Genomic DNA, 17,903 nt, shown 5'->3' with positions numbered 1-17,903 from the left:
AATGATTAAGAACTATTTGTATCTAATGCCAAATGATCATTATATGTTGACTAGAAAACTTAATCCAAGCAGTTTCATTCATCATAGTCCAAATCTAACAGATACTACACTAAGTCACCCTCTATCTCTGAAGACCACTGCAGAACCCTAGTGATACCAAATACATGATCATTGAGAATCATGGAAAAATTAGCAGCATGCCTCACATTAGTCCTACAATTCAGTTTTCTATCTTTGGCATTAAAAAAAAAAAAAGCCTATTTTGAACTGAAGCACACTTTTTTCTTTCCCCACACAATTTAAGACCATCAAATTCTTCTGTTTTGAAAAAGTACTCTCCTTACTGTTGTAATAATAACACAAATGCTTCTTTACCCCTCCCTACATGACTTACTGGCTTTCCCATGTGTAACACTTGGTAGCAGTAAGATGGGAAAGATTTTTTAAAAGCCTTTGTATTGTTTCCAAATAGTGTTCTCCTAGTGGCTAGCTAAAAGAAGAACTTGTAGGATGGACTCATACCTCTCTTAGGGTAGAACTAACAACATACAAAGAAAGATCATTCATTTATTCAATAACATTTAAATGGTTAGTGTTAGCTACAGCAGCCACTGACTGATAAAAAAAAAAATCTCTTCCTTTTCTGTTGGGGGTACCACCCTACAGCTGAATCCGGTGTCAGGGTCTTTGTGATATGTATGTCTCTTTAGCTTATTTGGGCCTCATTTTCCTCATCTATGAAGTAAGGACCCCCCTTCTAGCTTAAAATCTGAAATATAAAAACAGCTCTATCCTTACAAATAAAATAAGGTGAGTAAGGGATTCTATGAGAAATTGTTATTGCTGTAAATGTTAGACTTCTAAACTTAAGTGACTTGGGCTTCAGCAGTCAATATACTAGGTCTTTGTGATCTGTGTATCTCTCTCCACATTTCCTTTATAAGAGGAGGCACTGGATTGGGATCATAAGGTCATAGATCTACAGTCTGAAAGGATCTTTGGGCAGCTTAATGCTTCTTCATTTTACAGAGGAGGCTCAGAATGGTAAACTGACTTGCCCAAGGTCACACAGGGTAGTACCAGAAGACTTGAACCCCAGAGCCAGTGCTCTTTCCAAATGTCCCACAAAGGCCTGGGCCACTAACCAAGATGTACAATCTTTGGCACACCACTCCCCTGTCTGGTTTCTTTCTCTGAAAAATGAGGGTGCTGAAATGCCAATTGATCAATGCTGTCCAGAAAACTTAACCCAAGCAGATTCATTCAAAATAGTCTAGATGATATACTAAAATAAGTCTATCTATAAAAGCTTATGAATAATTGATAAACCTATCTCTGAAGATCACTACAGAATCCTAGTGGTATCGAAAACTAAATTCACCCTCTTTTAAGCCTGCATTCAAGCACAACAGAAAGAGCACTTCGTTTGGAGACAGAGCCTTTGGGTTCCAAAATTCACTCTGCTACATACTATTGTGCGCAAATCAAAAATTCTCCGAGCCTCAGTGTCCTCATCTGTAAAAGGAAGGGGGTGGACTTCATGCTGTAAGCGCCTCCTTTCTAGCTCTAATGTTCTATGGGCTCTGTGATAGAAAGAGTTAACGACAGGTTCATTTTTTTTCTCCTGTCCTTTCTGACTTTTTTTTTCTCCCTCACATCTGGAGCAAAACGTCTGCAGAGAAGCCGAAGCAAGACTGCGGAAAGTTCTTTTTCTTTTTAAACAGGAAAATTCATGACTCTGAGGTCTTCAAACGAGGGGAAAGCCTCTTCATTGGGGGTGGGGGAGAATCATGGAAAAATTAGCAGCATGCCTCACATTAGTCCCACAATTCAGTGCTTCCTCCTCCGTATGACATACATGCCCCAGCAATCCTGCTGGATCCCTCGCCTGCCTGCCTGCCTCCGTCCTCAGGGAACAAATCACAGCCCGGGACTGGTTCAGGAGGAGTTTCCTCCCCCATCGTCGATTAAGGACCGGTTTCCTCCGCTGGATGCTAAGATGCTAGATGCACGACGTAGACACTTGCACCCTGCACTTCCCCCGCCCAACCCTCCCCCCTCAGCTAGTTTTAGGCTGGAACCAGGGCTGCTGCCCCCCTCCCTCCTCCCCCAGCCCCCAACTCCGAGCTCTTCCAACCCAAGGCCCCGGTGCAGGCTCACCCTCGGGAGCCCGGGCACCGCGCCAAGCAGCCCGCCGCCGCCGCCTCCGCCTCCCCCCACCCCCTGCGGTGGCAAACGTGGGGAGGGGGCCCGGGGCGCTTCAATCCTCCCTCAGAAGGCGCATGACCAACGCTTGGGGGGTTCGCTCAGGCAGCCGGGGCTGCGGAGGCCAGCGGGCGGCAGGGGGCGAGAGCAGCCGAGCGCGGCCGGAGTGGGGGGCGGGGGATGCGGACGCGCACGGCTGCGGGGGGAGGGGTGCGCGTGCGCGAGGAGTGCCCCCCCCCCCCCACCGGAGTGGAAGACGGGGTAAGCGCCTGCTTCTTCTCCTCCTCCCTCCGCCCCCCCTCTCCTCCTCCTCCATCACCGCCAGCTTCCTGGAACCGGACACCGAGGTGCCCGCCGCCCGCCGGTCTTGACTGTGGCGGATGGGGGAGCGCGCACCTGTGAGCGCGCGATGGGAAACGGCCTCCGGAGGCGGGGTGGACCCCCGGCGGGGCCCGCAGCCTCACTCTCCCACCTCCTCCCCCCCCTTCCCCCCTACAACTCACCCATCGCGCGCTCACAGGTGCGCGCTCCCCCATCCGCCACAGTCAAGACCGGCGGGCGGCGGGCACCTCGGTGTCCGGTTCCAGGAAGCTGGCGGTGATGGAGGAGGAGGAGAGGGGGGGCGGAGGGAGGAGGAGAAGAAGAAGGCGCTTACCCCGTCTTCCAATTCGGTGGGAGCCCGAGTCCGAGGCTGCAGCGGGTCAGAGGGCCGCCAGTTCCCACCCCCCCCCACCCCGACCCCTCTACGTCTCCCTCTCTCCCTTCTTCAGGCGAGAATCAATGGTCCAGTCGCGCGATGGTGACGTCATCGGGCGCCGCGCGGGGGGGGAGGAGAGCAGGCTCACGTGACTTTCAACCATCCCTTTCTTCCCTCGCTCTCCTCCGGATTTGGGGTTTTGTTTCCAAGGAGGAGGAGGCAAGATGAGTCTGTTTCCTCGGCCCTCCTCCCCATCTGCCCCCATCCTTTTTCCTTTTCTGTAGCGCTGTTGACGTGGGCTCCCCGGCGGAACTGGGGGCGCGGGGACCGGGGGAAGGGGGTCTGCAAGGTGACAGTTTTAGTGCAACTCTGATCATACCCTTCTTGACCTTGATTTCTCTGCCAAAAACACTCCCACCCAGCCACCCCCCCCTCCCCGCCACATCCCCCACAGCATTTTTCTTAATTTCTTTGCCGCATTTGGTTACGCTGAAGGATCCTCCATCTCTTTGGTGAAGGTTGATGTTGATTACGCCCCTCCGGCCTTCTCCATCCCAGCATCTCCAATTTCCCTGCAAATCTCCCATAGAACATCCAACCCAGCCCTGGAGGTTGGATGGTCTCCTGGGCCTTTTGATACCTCGAGGCCACAGTGTAGCACTGCGGCTACCCACCATTGTCGTTCAGTTTCTTCTGGGCTACCTGCTTTGTTCTAAAAACATCCTTCTTTTACTTAAAGCATGGTAGATATTTTAACTTCTGTTCCCTTCCCATGGTCCTCAAGTTCCTAGGTGTCTTCTGGAAAGCTGTTTTGACCACACCACAGAGTTCTCTAAACTGAGTTCCTGTAAATTGCTATCAAAAGGTCAGTCAGTCAACAAGCATTTATGAATTGCTTTCTATGTATTAGACACTGTATTGAGCATGGGTTTATAAATAAAGGTTTAAAAAAAACAAAGCAAAAACCCCAACAATCCTTGCTCTCAAGGAGCTAACAGTCTACTTGGGGAGACCACATGTAGACATTTGAACAGAATAGAATAGAGCTAACAGAGGGAAGGCAGTAGCCTAAAGGGGACAGGGAAAAATCTTATAGAAGGTGGGATTTTAGCTGCTTATTGACAGATTGAAAAGGTTCTCTCGACTTTAAACTGCATTAAGATAAAAAGTAATCCCATCTAATTTGCACATATGATCAGGATGTGGAAGGAAAAGCCAAACTATGGTACTCAAAAGATGGTTAATGAAACAAAACACCCAAATCTCTAGCATGTCTTGAGGATTTCTCTTTAACAGAAGCTTAACAGAGGGATTGCTAGTTTAAGTTTGCTAAACTGCCAGCACACTTCAAAATGTCTGGCAGCTATATCAGGAGAAAAAAAAAAAGATCATTTTTTTAGAGGAGAAAAACAAGCTGATGAGTTTCTCCCCTGCTAAAATAAAAACAAAAAGGGTGTAATCAAAATTCCTGGGAGGGGGAAGGGACTGGAGGAGTCCCAATAAAAGTAGGAATCAAGTAGGAAGTCTGGAGATACTTTGAAGGCATTATTGGTTTAGAGGAAGAATACACTTTAGAGATCATCTAGGCCTGTTGTGGGGAACCTTGGGTCTCAAGGCCACATATGGCCTTCTAGGTCCTTGATGTGGCCTTTTGACTGAGTCCACATTTTACAGAACAAATCATTTTATTAAGGGGATTTGTTCTGTGAAGTTTAGATTTAGTTAAGGGGCTGCACTTGAGGACCTAAAGGGCCACATGTGGCCTTGAGGCCACAGGTTCCCCACCTCTGATCTAGGCCAACCATTTAATCTTACAGATGAAGAAACTGAGACCCAGAAAGATCAAGGGACTTGCCCAAAGTCAATAAGTAGCAGAGCTGGGATAAACAGGGATGTTTCCTATAATCACAGATCAGTTCCCCTGAGAAAAGGTGGTACTTTGTGAATGAGATAGATACAGGCAGGAAGAGAAGTATTTGTGCTCACTCCTTGGGGAGCCTCATGGGATGCCTCTTGGTGCTCATCAGGAAGACTTAGATTCAAATCTTGCTTCTGACACATACTGGCTGTGACCCTGGTCAATTAACTTTACCTCTCTGGGACTCAGTTTCCCCATGTATAAAATGAAAGAGCTGCCTAGATGACTATTTAAAGTTCTTCTGTCTCTCAAGATATGATCCTGTGGTTCTCTAAAGAACAGACTAATAGCTGCAGCACCAACGCCAATGGGCAGCAATTGCTTCCTCTTCAGCCTTACAGAAGGACAGCTTCTCAGGATTTCCTTGCTGCACTCCCATGACGGCTAAACTCTCACTAGATTGGTACCAGATTGCTGATGTGGGGTCAGGGCAAGGTGATATATCTTTATCAGGGGTTAAAAGTAATGCTAACAACAAGAATAACATCTACATAATAATGGGTTTAAAGTGCTTTTCTTGTCTTAAAACCCTGAGAAGTAGGTAGGGCAAATATTTCATACTCATTTTATAGATTAGGAAACTGAGATTCAGAGGTTAAAAATCTTATCTAAGGTCACACAGCTAGTAAGTATCAGAGATGGAACTCAAAATCTTGACTAGTGCCCTTTTCACTCCACTACAATGTTACCAAAAGTTATCCTAAAGTCAGAGTTTCTGAGTCCTAGTTTCTTAAATATTAAAATTATATATAAAATTATTTATATGTAAATATAAATATTAAATAATAAAATGGGAACAACAATATGCTATTTGTGTTATAAGATTGTTGTGGAAAAAGTCTATTATATAACACCTCTCTTCCCACTCTGTTTCATTTTTGGAATGGGGGTCTAGACAGGGGAAATATGATTAGTATAGGTTTGAGCAAAGACAGCCCTGGGATGCAAAAATATTATCACATGTAGCATGAAGCCCAAGCTGAAGGGTAAACCTAGACACATAGCTGTCTGTCCAACCCAGCTGGTCATACCTTTTGCCCTGACCCCTGTTGATCTGGTACTTCTTCAGGACATTTGGCTTGGGTGAGAGGGAGTGGTGAACTTGTTTTTTTCCTTGGGATAGCTTGTATGAGACCTTCAGTCTTGTCAGCCAGGTGAAGCAAATGTTTAATTATTTCACTTTTCAATCTTCCCAACTAGACTGTAAACTTATCAATGGCAGATATTTGCATTTTTATACTTTCCCCTAGCCTAATTCCTTACACATAGTAGCCTCTCAATAAATATTCATTGATTTCATTTGATTCCCCTTAGGTTCTGCTTCCCAACTTGGGTCCTGAAGGGAGAATTTGAATTGTCCCCTAGGGGTACTTGGTAGCATCCCTTTTCCTTTTCAACCTTTTTCTCTTCATCTCTATCACTGTGAGGGACTGTCTGATGTTGGCTACTGCCAGGTGGACGTTGTGGCAAGATTGGGGTAAGATCTGGGTATTTGGAAGTACCGAGGCAGGGGCTGTGGTAGGCGGAGTTGTGGTGTACTGGGATGGTCTGGATTCGGAGAAGCCCTGAGGCAGTGGGCAGTGCTACGTGAGATAAGCTGGGGAAGGTACAGTATACAAGGAAGTAGCCAGAGCATGCTCTCCTGAGGCAAAGGGCTGTGCCACGTGGGAGTGGGATGGCAGAGGATGAGTTCCCTTTGCTTAGTCCCCTCCCTATATGCAACGTCAACCCCAGATGCCTCCTTCCTGTGTCCTTCCTGACTTCCTGGGTCACGTACCTTCCCTTTGTGTAGCACTGACCCCAGACGCCTCCTCCAGGTATCTGGGCCTGACTTCCTAGGTCACGTACTCTTTGTCTATGCACTAATCCCAGACGCCTCCTTCCTGTATCCGGTCCTGGCCTCCTGCGTCACTCCCTCTCCCTTGGTGCGCTAAATTCAGACAGCCCCTTCCGGTATCTGACCCTACAATCATTGTCTAGTAGGCGGGCTGAGGAGGAGGGGCAGAGTAGGACTTAGGAACGGTGGCGGTGGGGAGCGCATGCTCTCTTTGCTCCTGCTCTGTTGCTAGGCCTTCCTGCTTGGCCTTGCTGTGATGGCCTCTGAATAAAGCTCGGGTGTTGGCAGCCTCCTGATGGGTTCGTCTCTGTGTGTGTGTATCCGGGTAGGCTCTGAAGACTGGTAAGTAGTATGACTCTGGCAGCCTGCTCCTTATAGGAGGAGAGTGTATGGCGCGGCCGGCAAAAGGTCAGCGCGGCCGGTACATATCACTGTGTCTATTAAGATCATAAATTTAAAGCTGAGAGCAACCTTTTAAGCTATTTACTCCATCTCCCTTGTTTTATAGATAAGTAGACAACCTCAGAGAGGTTAAGTGACTTTCTCAAAGTCATACAGGTAGCAAGCATCAGAGGCAGAATTTGAGTCCAGTATCTTTGAATTCAGAATCAGTGTGCTTTCCCTGTACTAATTTATTTAATATATTTAGCGCTTATTTTATTAAGTAACAATGGGAGTTGATATTCACATAATACTTTGAGGTTACTAAGCATTTTACACACATTATCTCACTTTGAGACTCACAGCATTCCTGTATGAAAAATACTACAAGTAAGCTTATGCACATTTCATAATAAGGAAATAATATGCCATTTTTAAAAAAATTGCTTTTAATTTAAACATCTAGACAAGCAGGACATAATTGACAACAATCTCCTTTCTCCTTTTTGAAGGAAAAAAACAAACCCAAGAATGAAACAATTTTAAAACACACACACACACACACACACACACACAAAGTTAAGGAGGGGAAATGAGTAGTCCAAGGTCACACAACTAGAAAAATGGCAAAAACTGGAAGCTAAGGCCTCTGTTGCCATAGTTTGCACTACACCAAACTGACCCTCTCAGAGCTGCTTCAAAATTTCTGACAGTGAATGTGAACAAATTTTTCCAACATGAAATAGATATTCTTCAATTCAGCAAATATTTTTCTGAAAAAAAATTATAGGAGCTTAGATTTTAGGGAAGGAAATGTTAAGCTAATGAGTGTTATGAATATCTCCTACTTTCTCCAATGTTTTCTTTTCTATAAGGAAAATACAGTTTTCCCCAGTAGGTTCTGCAATCTAGATCAGTTCAGTAAATCCTAATAACATAGGATGCCCTTCCTGGGAAAGTTTTGTCTCCTTATCACTCCATAAGCTGCCAAAAGAAGAACTTCAATGAGAAGAACCGTAAACAGCTGTAAAACAAAAGAGCGTCTGTGGGGTCTAGTTAATAAAAAAGGACTTTTTAAAACAAATTTATTCGTTTTTTTTCCCCTTAGGTAATTGGGGTTAAGTGACTTGCCCAGGGTCACATAGCTAGGTAAGTGTCAAGTGTTTAGTCTGAGGTCAGATTTGACCTCAGGTCCTCTTGACTTCAGGGCTGGCGCTCTATCCACTGTGCCACCTAGCTGCCCCAAAAGAGGAAGTATTTTCCCCAAGGTCATACAACTTGTTAAAAGCCATCACAAACTCAACATATCCAAACCCAAACTTAGTATCTTTCTCCAACATCCACCCATCTCCCAAACATGTCCTATTCCATTCTTCTAGGTTCTGTGGTTGGTAGTGGCTGCATCACTCTCAGCTCCTCACTTTTCCCCATCCCATATATGGGATCTTGTTGCCAGATCTTGTGGTTTCTACTTTCACAGCATCTCTGGATCCCACCTCTTCTCTCCACTAGAACGGTTGCTGCCTTAGTTTAGGTCCTTATCACCCCTCCCTGAGACTTTTGCAATGATCTAGTTCTTTTCCCTGCCTCAAGTCTCTCCTCCAATCTCTGCACTAGACAGCTGTGAAAGTGATTTTCCTTAAGCCATGTCTCTACCCTACTCAATAAACTACAGTGGCTTCCTATTGCCTCTGGGATAAAGCATAAACTAGAGTCTGATTATGAAAGCCCTTCACAACCTGGCGCCAAACCAGCTTTCCATTCTCCCTATGCAAACTAATCTCTTTGTTCCTGACACAATCTACCTCCTCTCTACCTCTGTCTTTAGGATGGCCAGGATATGTGAGGGCCTACTCTTCTTGGCTAAAAGGGCCATATGTTGTACACAGCAGACACTTAAGAGTGCTCACTGATTGATTATACTTTTGCCTCTCCATTGTGATCTTAGCAACCTCCCAGTTATTTTACTAGAAGTTTACCATTTCTTAATAATAACAATAATAATAATAATGAGGATGCCACAAATATGAAAACCATAAGTTTTTGGCTTTCTTGTAAAGTTGTAAACCATCCTGCATAATCAATCATCTGAAAGGAAAATCCAACTAGCTGGGTAGAGAACAGTGCATTTTGGCCTGATGGGCAGAGATAGCACACTGACAAGTGCCTAAGAAATTCTTCGAGTGGTCAGAACCTCTCCACCAAATTACAAAAAATATTCTGAGCAGACCAAGGCCTAGAGAGCATAAATGCAAACAGTGGAGAAGTTGCTTATAATTTTTTAAAGTCAATCAAAAAGTATTTATTAAGCACCTACTATGTGTCAGACCCTGGGGATACAAGTGTAAAGAATGAAGGGGTCTTTACTCAAAATGAGGTGACCTTCTAATGGGGTAGTACACAGGTACACATAAAAACATATGTACAGCATCTATATAAAATTAATAAATAACACTCACGCACATACAAACAGGTAAATGCAAGGTAGTTTGAGATGGAGGGCACTAGTAGTTGGGATTAGGAAAGGCTTCATGTAGAAGATGATACCTGAACTGCTGATTATAGTCTAGTCTTTGTAACCTGCGTAGTGAGGGACTATACCCCATATGTAGTATGGGAGTGTTGTTGTATGGCTTAAAGGGAGGCAGAGTCTCTAGCCTTTTCTTTCCCCATCTGTCTCCAGGGGAGACTTTAATTCCTGCCAGGAGGGGAAGCAGAAAGTTAGGGATCAGACGGTTTGGCCATTCTGCTCTCATTAGAGAGAAAGGGTACTGGGCTGGAATTATATCTGTCTGCTCCCTTAAATATTGTTAGTCCGGGCCAGACAGGGGTGGGGACCGAATCACAGGGTCATGCTTGAGGACCTAGAGGGCTGAATGTGGCCTTGAGGCCGCAGGTTCCCTACCTGTGGGAGGGGTGTGATTTTTGGGTTCAAGCTAACTTCTGATTGCTGTTCATTATTGGTGGGATAGAAGGCCCCAAATTTTACGTCTGAGGTTTGATCCCTTTCGCACAGAATACCAGTTCTACGATGAAAATACATAGTACTTAGACAAGAAACCCATTTATCCACATCGGTAGCAAAATAGAAGTGAGAGGAATTAGATGATTCTTCATTGTACTGTATTTGAGAGTCCCAGGTTTGGAAGAGACTTCAGAGGCCACCAAGTAGACTTGGTTCCTGGTCATAGATACAGAGCTGAAAGGGACCTAAAAGGCCACCAAGTCCTATACTTTTATTTTACAGATGAGGGAACTGAAGCCTGGAGAGGTGAAGACAATTGCCCACGGTTGCGCAGGTAACAAGTGGCAGCATTTGAAGGTTACAAACCTAGCACCAGTCTGTGCCTGATGAGGAAGCTCACTGTGACATTCCTGACAAGGGGTCATCCTACTTTTGCTAGTATGATTTATAATGGATTTGCACTGCCACAAATGGGGTTGTAGGACTTTTGTTGTTGTTGCTGTTGTTACCGTTTTCAAATCATAATCAGACCTGCAATTTGTCCTCCGTATTTACTTTTTTCTCAACCCACTTTGAGGATTGTGGACCACAGCATCCCCTGAAGTTTATGCCAATTACTGCTTGCTTCGGGGCCAGAAATTTCAGCTCTTTTTTTTATTTTCTAAGGAAAAGGAGCAAGGAAGCATTTGTTCAACTGTTACCTTACTCTTTGGCTTCCTGCTGAATCCTTTGTTTTTAATGAGCAAGTATTCTGGATGCTGGTGTATAGACCATGACTGAGTTTTGTTTTATTTTTCTAATTTTAAATTTTTGTTTATTTATTTATTTTTGGCTAGGCAATGGAGTTAAGTGACTTGCCCAGGGTCACACAGCTAGTAAGAGTCAAGTGTCTGAGGTCAGATTTGAACTCAGGTCCCCTGACTTCAGGGCCATTGCTCTATCCACTGCACCACCTAGCTGCCCCCTTTTTTTATGACTGAGTTTTTTTAACTGTACGTCAATAGTGATAGTATATATATATATATAAAATATATAAATATATATTTATGATACACACACATATACACACAGACATACCCACCCCATTTTACATATATTTAAAATGGGATATATCTATCCTTTACCTACTAAATGGGCATTTTGGAGGCATATATGGGTATATATATTTATTTTGTTTTGTTAAAGATTGGTTCTTCCCATCTTGCCCAGGCTGGAAGTTCAGAGGCTACTCACTGTCCATTTTTAGTGCTGATCAGCATGGAGCTTTGACCTACTCTGTTTCCTACCTGGACCAGTTTGCCACCCTGTAGGCAACTTGGTGCCCTTCCATCGATGCTTCCAGGGAGGGGGGTCTCATCAGATTGATACCAAACTTGGTGCAGAAATCCAATGTGCAGAGCCCACTGAAGTTTAGAATATAGGCATGTACCACAACTCCTAGCATCGTGTGTGTGTATATGTACACACATATAAAATATATACATATATGTATATATACATGTCTATAATATAAGCATACATGCACATACAGCATATGGGAATATATCAATGTACACATTATATATATTTTATACACACACATTCTACCTCTAGATCTAGATTCTATTGAACTTTCTTGACTATAATCCTTTGAGTTAAGTGATGCAGGCATTTCTGTCCCCATCTTACAGCAGAGGAAAATTTTGCTTTGAGATATTAAATGACCTAACTATACCCCCATTTTGCATGTTAGCAATTTAATTTCAAGGTATACTTGGCAATCCCTTCCCACCAAAGAAAGGCTACTTACGCTAAAGACCATCACAAATAGTGAATAGCAAATAAACTCATCTGTCCAAGCAAAATAGCAAACGGAAACAGACATTCTACAGATTAGACTAAGCTGGAAAATACATAAGAGTAAATGAACTCTTTCCTGGGAGCTAGAGAAGATCTCAATTCTAAGCAAGAGAGAGGCCCAGTTTGTACCAAAGGGTAAAATCTCCAAAATCTATAGAGAAGTAGGCTGGAAAGCAGGGGCATTTTACAAAATTTGAAACTGCAGTTTAAAAGAGAAAATGATTTGCCCAGGATCGTATAGTAAGTAAGTGGCAAAGCCAAGACACAAACCTATTGATTCCAAGTCCATCCCTTGTCATATACAGTGATTAAGTAATCCACCCAGATTCTTAGATCTGGTTAGTGCTGGAGTTGGAACTAGAACCCAGGTCTTCTGACTCCTGGTTTGCATAGCTCTTGTGGGAGGGATGAGTTGGTAAATTTTTTGATGAATGGGAAAATACAAAGTGGGTTAAGGTATGATTGAAATTAAGTGAATTGAATTTGCTCAAAGGAACTATAAATATAATTTCATTCATTTTTTCCTTTGGATTTCCCTACTTGGAAACAGCGAAAGCTGGATAAAATTTTGGTATTGCTCAAATATCTAAATTGATAGTCTTATGCATGTTGTTTCCACATATCCATGTCCAAAACAATTATGTTTATCCCAAGGGACAGCTAGGTGGTGCAGTAGATAGAGCACCGACCCTGAAATCAGGAGGACCTGAGTTCAAATCCAGACTCAGACTGAACGCTTGACACTTACTAGCTGTGTGACCCTGGGCAAGTCACTTAACCCCAATTGCCTAAAAATAAAAAAAAAAATTATGTTTATCCTGAATGATTCAGTCAAAAGGCACTTGAGGACCTAGAGGGCCACATGTGGCCCTGAGCCTGAAGGTTCCCTACCCCTGGTTTATCCAAACAATATATCAGTGGTTCATCTCACTGAATTCTAAGCCTGTCTCAGTCAATCAACAGGCATTTATTGAGTACCTACTATGGGTTAGGTAGGAGGCAGCTAGGTGACTCAGTGGATAGAGTGCTGACCTGAGTTCAAATCCAGCCTCAGACACTTACTAGCTGGCTTGACCCTGGGCAAGTTACTCTGTTTGCCTTAATCCACTGGAGATGGAAATGGCAAAACACTCCAGTATGTTTGCCAAGAAAACCCCATGACCAATATTGGTGTGCTTTGGTCCATGGGATCACAGAGTCAAACACGACTGAGCAACAGCAAGTGTGTTAGGTACTGAGGATCCAAGTACAAACAATGAAACAATTCCTCTTTATAAGGCCCTTACATTCTTTTTTAAAAAATCTTATTATTGGGGCAGCTAGGTGGTACAGTGAATAGAGTATCGGCCCTGAAGTCAGGAGGACCTGAGCTCAAATCCGGCCTCAGACCAAACACTTGACACTTACTAGCTGTGTGACCCTGGGCAAGTCACTTAACCCCAATCGCCTAAAAAAAAAAAAAAGAAAGAAAAAAATATTATTATTATTATTATTTTTGGCAAGGCAATTGGGGTTAAGTGACTTGCCCAAGGTCACACAGCTAGTAAGTGTCAAGTGCCTAGTCTGAGACTCAGGTCCTCCTGACTCCAGGACCAGTGCTGTATCCACTGCACCACCTACCTGCCCCAGGCCCTTAAATTCTATTACATTACATTACATTCTAATTACATGAGACAACAAGTATGTGTATAAATATACACAGATATAAAGACCTACGAATATACACAAAGTAGTTAAAACACAAGGTAGATGAGGAAGGAGGGCCCTGGTAGATGGAAGGAACAGGAGACACTTCATGCCAGGAAGATGATACTTGAGCCGTGTCTTTAAGCAAAAGAGAGAGAAGGGCAGTTTGGCTGGAGTATAGATGCCAGGAGGGGAAGTTGTGTCCAAAGAGGCTGGAAAGATAGGTTGGGGCCGGGTTGTGAAGAGCTTTGAAAGCTAACAGAGGAGCTTGTATTTGATCTGAGAGCTAGTGGAGCTTATTGAATATGGTAGTGAAGTGGCCAGAGCTGTGCCTTAGGAAGATCACTGGAAGCTGGGTGAAGTATGGACTAAAGTGAGGAGAGATCTAAGGTAGGGAGGAAAGTCAGGAGGCCATTACAATCACCTAGGAGAGAAGCAACGAGGACCTGAACTAAGGCGGGAGCTGTGGCATATCATTTATCCTCAGCGTGTCTGTCTATGTCTCTTGGAGCCAGGGACTCTGGTACCCATGCCAGTGGGAACGCTAGATCTTCCATCTTCTGCCCCTTTGAAGTTCACAAGGTTATCACCAGGTAAGCTTAATGCTCCCTCTGGGATCACTCTGCCTCCTTCCCAACCAGGTGAAAAAGTCTGCCTCTTTTGAGGATCTCCTGGAAGTTGTCAAAGCTTTATTGCTTTGCCCCTGAAATGAACACTTCCCAAACTTATTGTACTACAAATAGACCCAAAGGTTTGTGTGATCTTCCAGCCAATGACAAAATATTTCCTAGGTTGCGTCATCTACTTTCATCCAATCATCCAAGTACTTCATTCCTTCTAAATCAAAGATTTGTTAGTTCCTAGTTTATGCTTTTGACTGATTCAATAGACAAGTCTGAGCCTTCTTTGTTTACATCATTTGGGGTGGGGATACAGAGCCTCTCCCAATTCTTACAGTATAAACAACTGTAAATGAAGTCAGGAATAATGTATACAGTCTGTTGACAAGGTAGGCAATTATCAACAAGAAATGTAATCTGTTTCAATCAACATACATTTATTAAGCATATATTTATTTATCCAGCATCAGAAACCAGAACTGGAAATCAAGCATCATGGAATAGCTTTTTTTTTTTTGTAGTCAGTCTTAATTTTTAGGATTTCATGAATTGTAAATTCTTAGCTTTGTTGCTTTATGTGGGTTTCTTAAAGGCTCCCATACTTGCCTTTGTGTGTATGTGGGGATTGGGGTGGGGTGAGGGGGAGACACAAATGATGTCATTCTAGCTGCCTTGCTAGGGAGATGGAGACTAACTTCATTGTCCCATTTCTCCCCACACGATGGCAGTATTTATTCAAGACAGCAGCTGGACCAGAATTTCAGCTTAAACTGAGAGTCTGGAGGGACACAGCATGTAACTTTAAAAAAAATCAGAAATATTAGCTATTTTAAGTCACTACCACCTCTCCGGAGGTCAGAGAAGCAGCATGTTCTTAATCATTAGACTTGAAGTTAGGAGACCAGTTCAATTTCTACCTTTTGACACTTCCTAGTCACTCATTTAGTACTCTGTGTGCTTTGGGACAAGTCATTGGACTTCTCTGAATTTCAGTTTCCTCATCTGTAAATGGAGATAAAAATACTTGATCATATTATCAATCTCACTGGTCATTGCGAAGAAAATGTTTTGCAATTTGGAAATATAAGCCATTACCACTATCTGTTTTAAAGCAATGAAAACTGGTCTCTGGCTCTCAATGCTTTTAAAATGCTTCCGGGTTGACAAACTCTTTGCAGGGAACAGCTATGTGTCTACTGGCTGCTGACACCAGGAGTGCGGGAGGTGTTCTGGTTTCTATGAAACAAGACCAAGAATTTGGCATTAATCATTGATTCATTTCACATGAAAGCTAGTGAATGGGTTTAACTTTTGGCCCAAAGTGATAAAGAGAGAGGTAAACTGAAAAAAAAAAAAAGTCATTTGCAGTTTCCCTAAATCATTCAGGGAACAAAAAATGAGGGCTAATACACAACACTAGTGTGATATTTTCCATCTGCAAAACAACTTAGAAGTATTAATTAATCTTTCCAGTTCTCCTTATTGAAAAGTAATGAAGGTAGTTTATTAAATTCAAATAAACAAATGAACCTGCTTGTGAGATTATTCAAGTCTTTGTAGGTGTTTATTTAACAAGAATATGTCTTTGGACACAAAAATACTGATATTGCAAGTATCTCTATCTCAAAAACATTCTTCATTTAATTGGAATGCCATACAAAACAAGCAAAAAATACCAAGTTATAACCTCTATAATCTTAGTGTCTTCCTTCTGAGATTATTTCCAGTTTATCCCATATATATCTTATTTATTCACAGTTGTTTGCATATTGTCTCCCTCCATTAGAATGTGAGCTTCTTGAGAGCAGGGACGAGGGTTTTTTGTTTTTGTTTTTTTGCCTTTCTTTGTGTCCCCAGCCCTTATCACCGTTCCTGGAGGTCCCTTAATAAATGGCTTTTGACTTGATGCCACAAAAGTCCTACTCAGTGGTCTCACAGAAAAGAGAAAACACTGCATTCTTGAAGATTCTGCCAGCCGAGTCTGATCTCTAGCTGCTCTAACCAACCAGAAATGTCTTTGAATGCTGTTGGTGCCCAGTGATAAACTATGTGTCTGCCCTGTGAGCTCTACCTTGCTAAGTAGGGAGAAGCTCATTACTAGCAGGTTGACCATCAGGCAATGAATATTTAGAGCTGCAGAAATTCAAGAAGATTATCCATTTAGGAAACATGTTTTTGAAATGGATCATGTCCAGAAGAGGGCAATCAATTAAAAGGGACAGGGAGGGACTGGAGACTACTCCATTTAAGGCTTAGTTGAAGGAAGTGAAAATGTTTAGCTCAGAGAAATGGTAGAGCTGGATACCTCATTTCAAATATTTGAAGAGTTGTCATGGAAGAAGAAGAAGAAGGATCTACCTTGTTTTGCTTTGGCCCCAGACAAAAAAATGGAACAATTAGTGGCCATTGAAGGGAAGCAGATCTTGGTTCCCCATAGGGGAAAATTTCCTAACAATTAGAACTATTTCAAAGTGGAATTGGTTTATTTGGGAAATAATATATTCAATAGAGGTCTTCATACAAAGGCTGGACAATCACTTCTCCATGATATAGACCCTTTCCGTGAAAGGAGAGAGACCTGCTGTTCAGGCAAGATTTGGAATAACTGACTTCTGAGGTCCTTTCCAATTTTGAGTTTCTCTGACATCATAGCTTAAGAGGGTGTTTTGTAGAAATACCCACACTCAAGAAATCACTGATCTTTTCTAGGCTGTTAGGTGAATAGTGGATAGAACATGGGATTTGGAGTCAGGGAGACCTGAGTTCGAATCCTGCCTTGGACTCTTACTAGATGTGTGACCCTGGGCAAATCACTTAACAAAATGTGACAGTAAATGCACCTACCTTACCAGGTTGTTGTAAGGAACAATTGAGATCATGTATATAAAGCACTTCGCAAACCCTAAATCTTACATGCTAGCCATCAAGTGTTTGCAGTGGCTAATTATAAAGCCCATCAAGTTATAGGGGGACAGAGTTTGTGAAAACATATTGGGGAATCAAAGCTGGTTTGTGTTCTTTGGGAAGTGAATCAAATGCATTGATGAAGAATTGCCGAGCCAAGGATTCAATCCACTTCCTAATGTGTCAGCATGTAAGGCATTGAAAGTCTGTTCTATATTACTCGGCTCAACTGTTCTCTGAGACTACCCCTGATTTTAATATTAAAAATTAAACCTGATTTAGCTGAGGCAGAGATGAATTTCATTCTAAATTTACACAGGGAAAAGGGAAAGGCTGGAAAAATGAACCCTGCTGTAGCTTTTGCCTCTGGCCAATTTGAACAAGATAGTTTAATATGTTTGGCCAGCTTCCCAATAGACTACTGTTAATGTCCTGCTCATTTCCTGACTTCAGCTCTTCCCCAGTTTCTCCAAAGTGACCATCATGCATGCTTGTCACATTGGCCTTTAAAAGGCAGGCAAAGAAAAGGACACTAAAAAGGAACAAAATGTTGTGCAATTTTTAGGACCAATCTTGGCCCCTGAGAAGAGAAGATATGTACTTCTCCCTTTTCCTTAGAGGGATGGATGCCTCTGGCTACAGAATGTGATATACACTGTCGGACATGGCCAGTGTCAGTTGGTTTTGCTTAACTCTTTCTTTGTTATAAGGGATGGCTCATTGAAGAATGACCAATGGGATAGATGTGAAAATGACTGTGATCTAAAAACAAAAGGAATCAATCAAACTTTCATTTAGAGAAATTCAGGCAAAGAGGCCATGAGTAGTCTTCCATGGAGGACCAGCATTGG

General features: G+C 43.0%; 1 protein-coding gene and 1 long non-coding RNA gene across 3 annotated transcripts in view; one reads left to right on the top strand and one right to left on the bottom strand.

The window, feature by feature from the left end:
* LOC114049564 (double-stranded RNA-specific adenosine deaminase-like) overlaps positions 1 to 2,805 on the bottom strand; it is a 31,268-nt gene extending 28,463 nt beyond the window's left edge. The window contains 1 exon segment of the mRNA XM_027870808.1: positions 2,709 to 2,805. Coding sequence (XP_027726609.1) covers positions 2,709 to 2,741 — 33 coding nt within the window. The 5' untranslated portion in view covers positions 2,742 to 2,805.
* A 4,157-nt stretch (positions 2,806 to 6,962) lies between these two features.
* Positions 6,963 to 17,903, top strand: part of LOC114050112 — a 122,460-nt gene continuing 111,519 nt past the window's right edge. The window contains exon 1 of one of the 2 annotated variants that reach the window (XR_003569933.1): positions 6,963 to 6,999. This is a non-coding gene — a long non-coding RNA (uncharacterized LOC114050112). Of the gene's footprint in view, positions 7,000 to 10,284; positions 10,338 to 17,903 lie in introns of those variants that run through there. The other variant, XR_003569934.1, reaches the window with a different exon arrangement.

Source organism: Vombatus ursinus, unplaced genomic scaffold, assembly GCF_900497805.2.
Source record: "Vombatus ursinus unplaced genomic scaffold, bare-nosed wombat genome assembly UNPS02014798.1, whole genome shotgun sequence".
Taxonomy (NCBI): domain Eukaryota; kingdom Metazoa; phylum Chordata; class Mammalia; order Diprotodontia; family Vombatidae; genus Vombatus; species Vombatus ursinus.
This window is presented reverse-complemented; position numbering and strand designations above follow the sequence as displayed.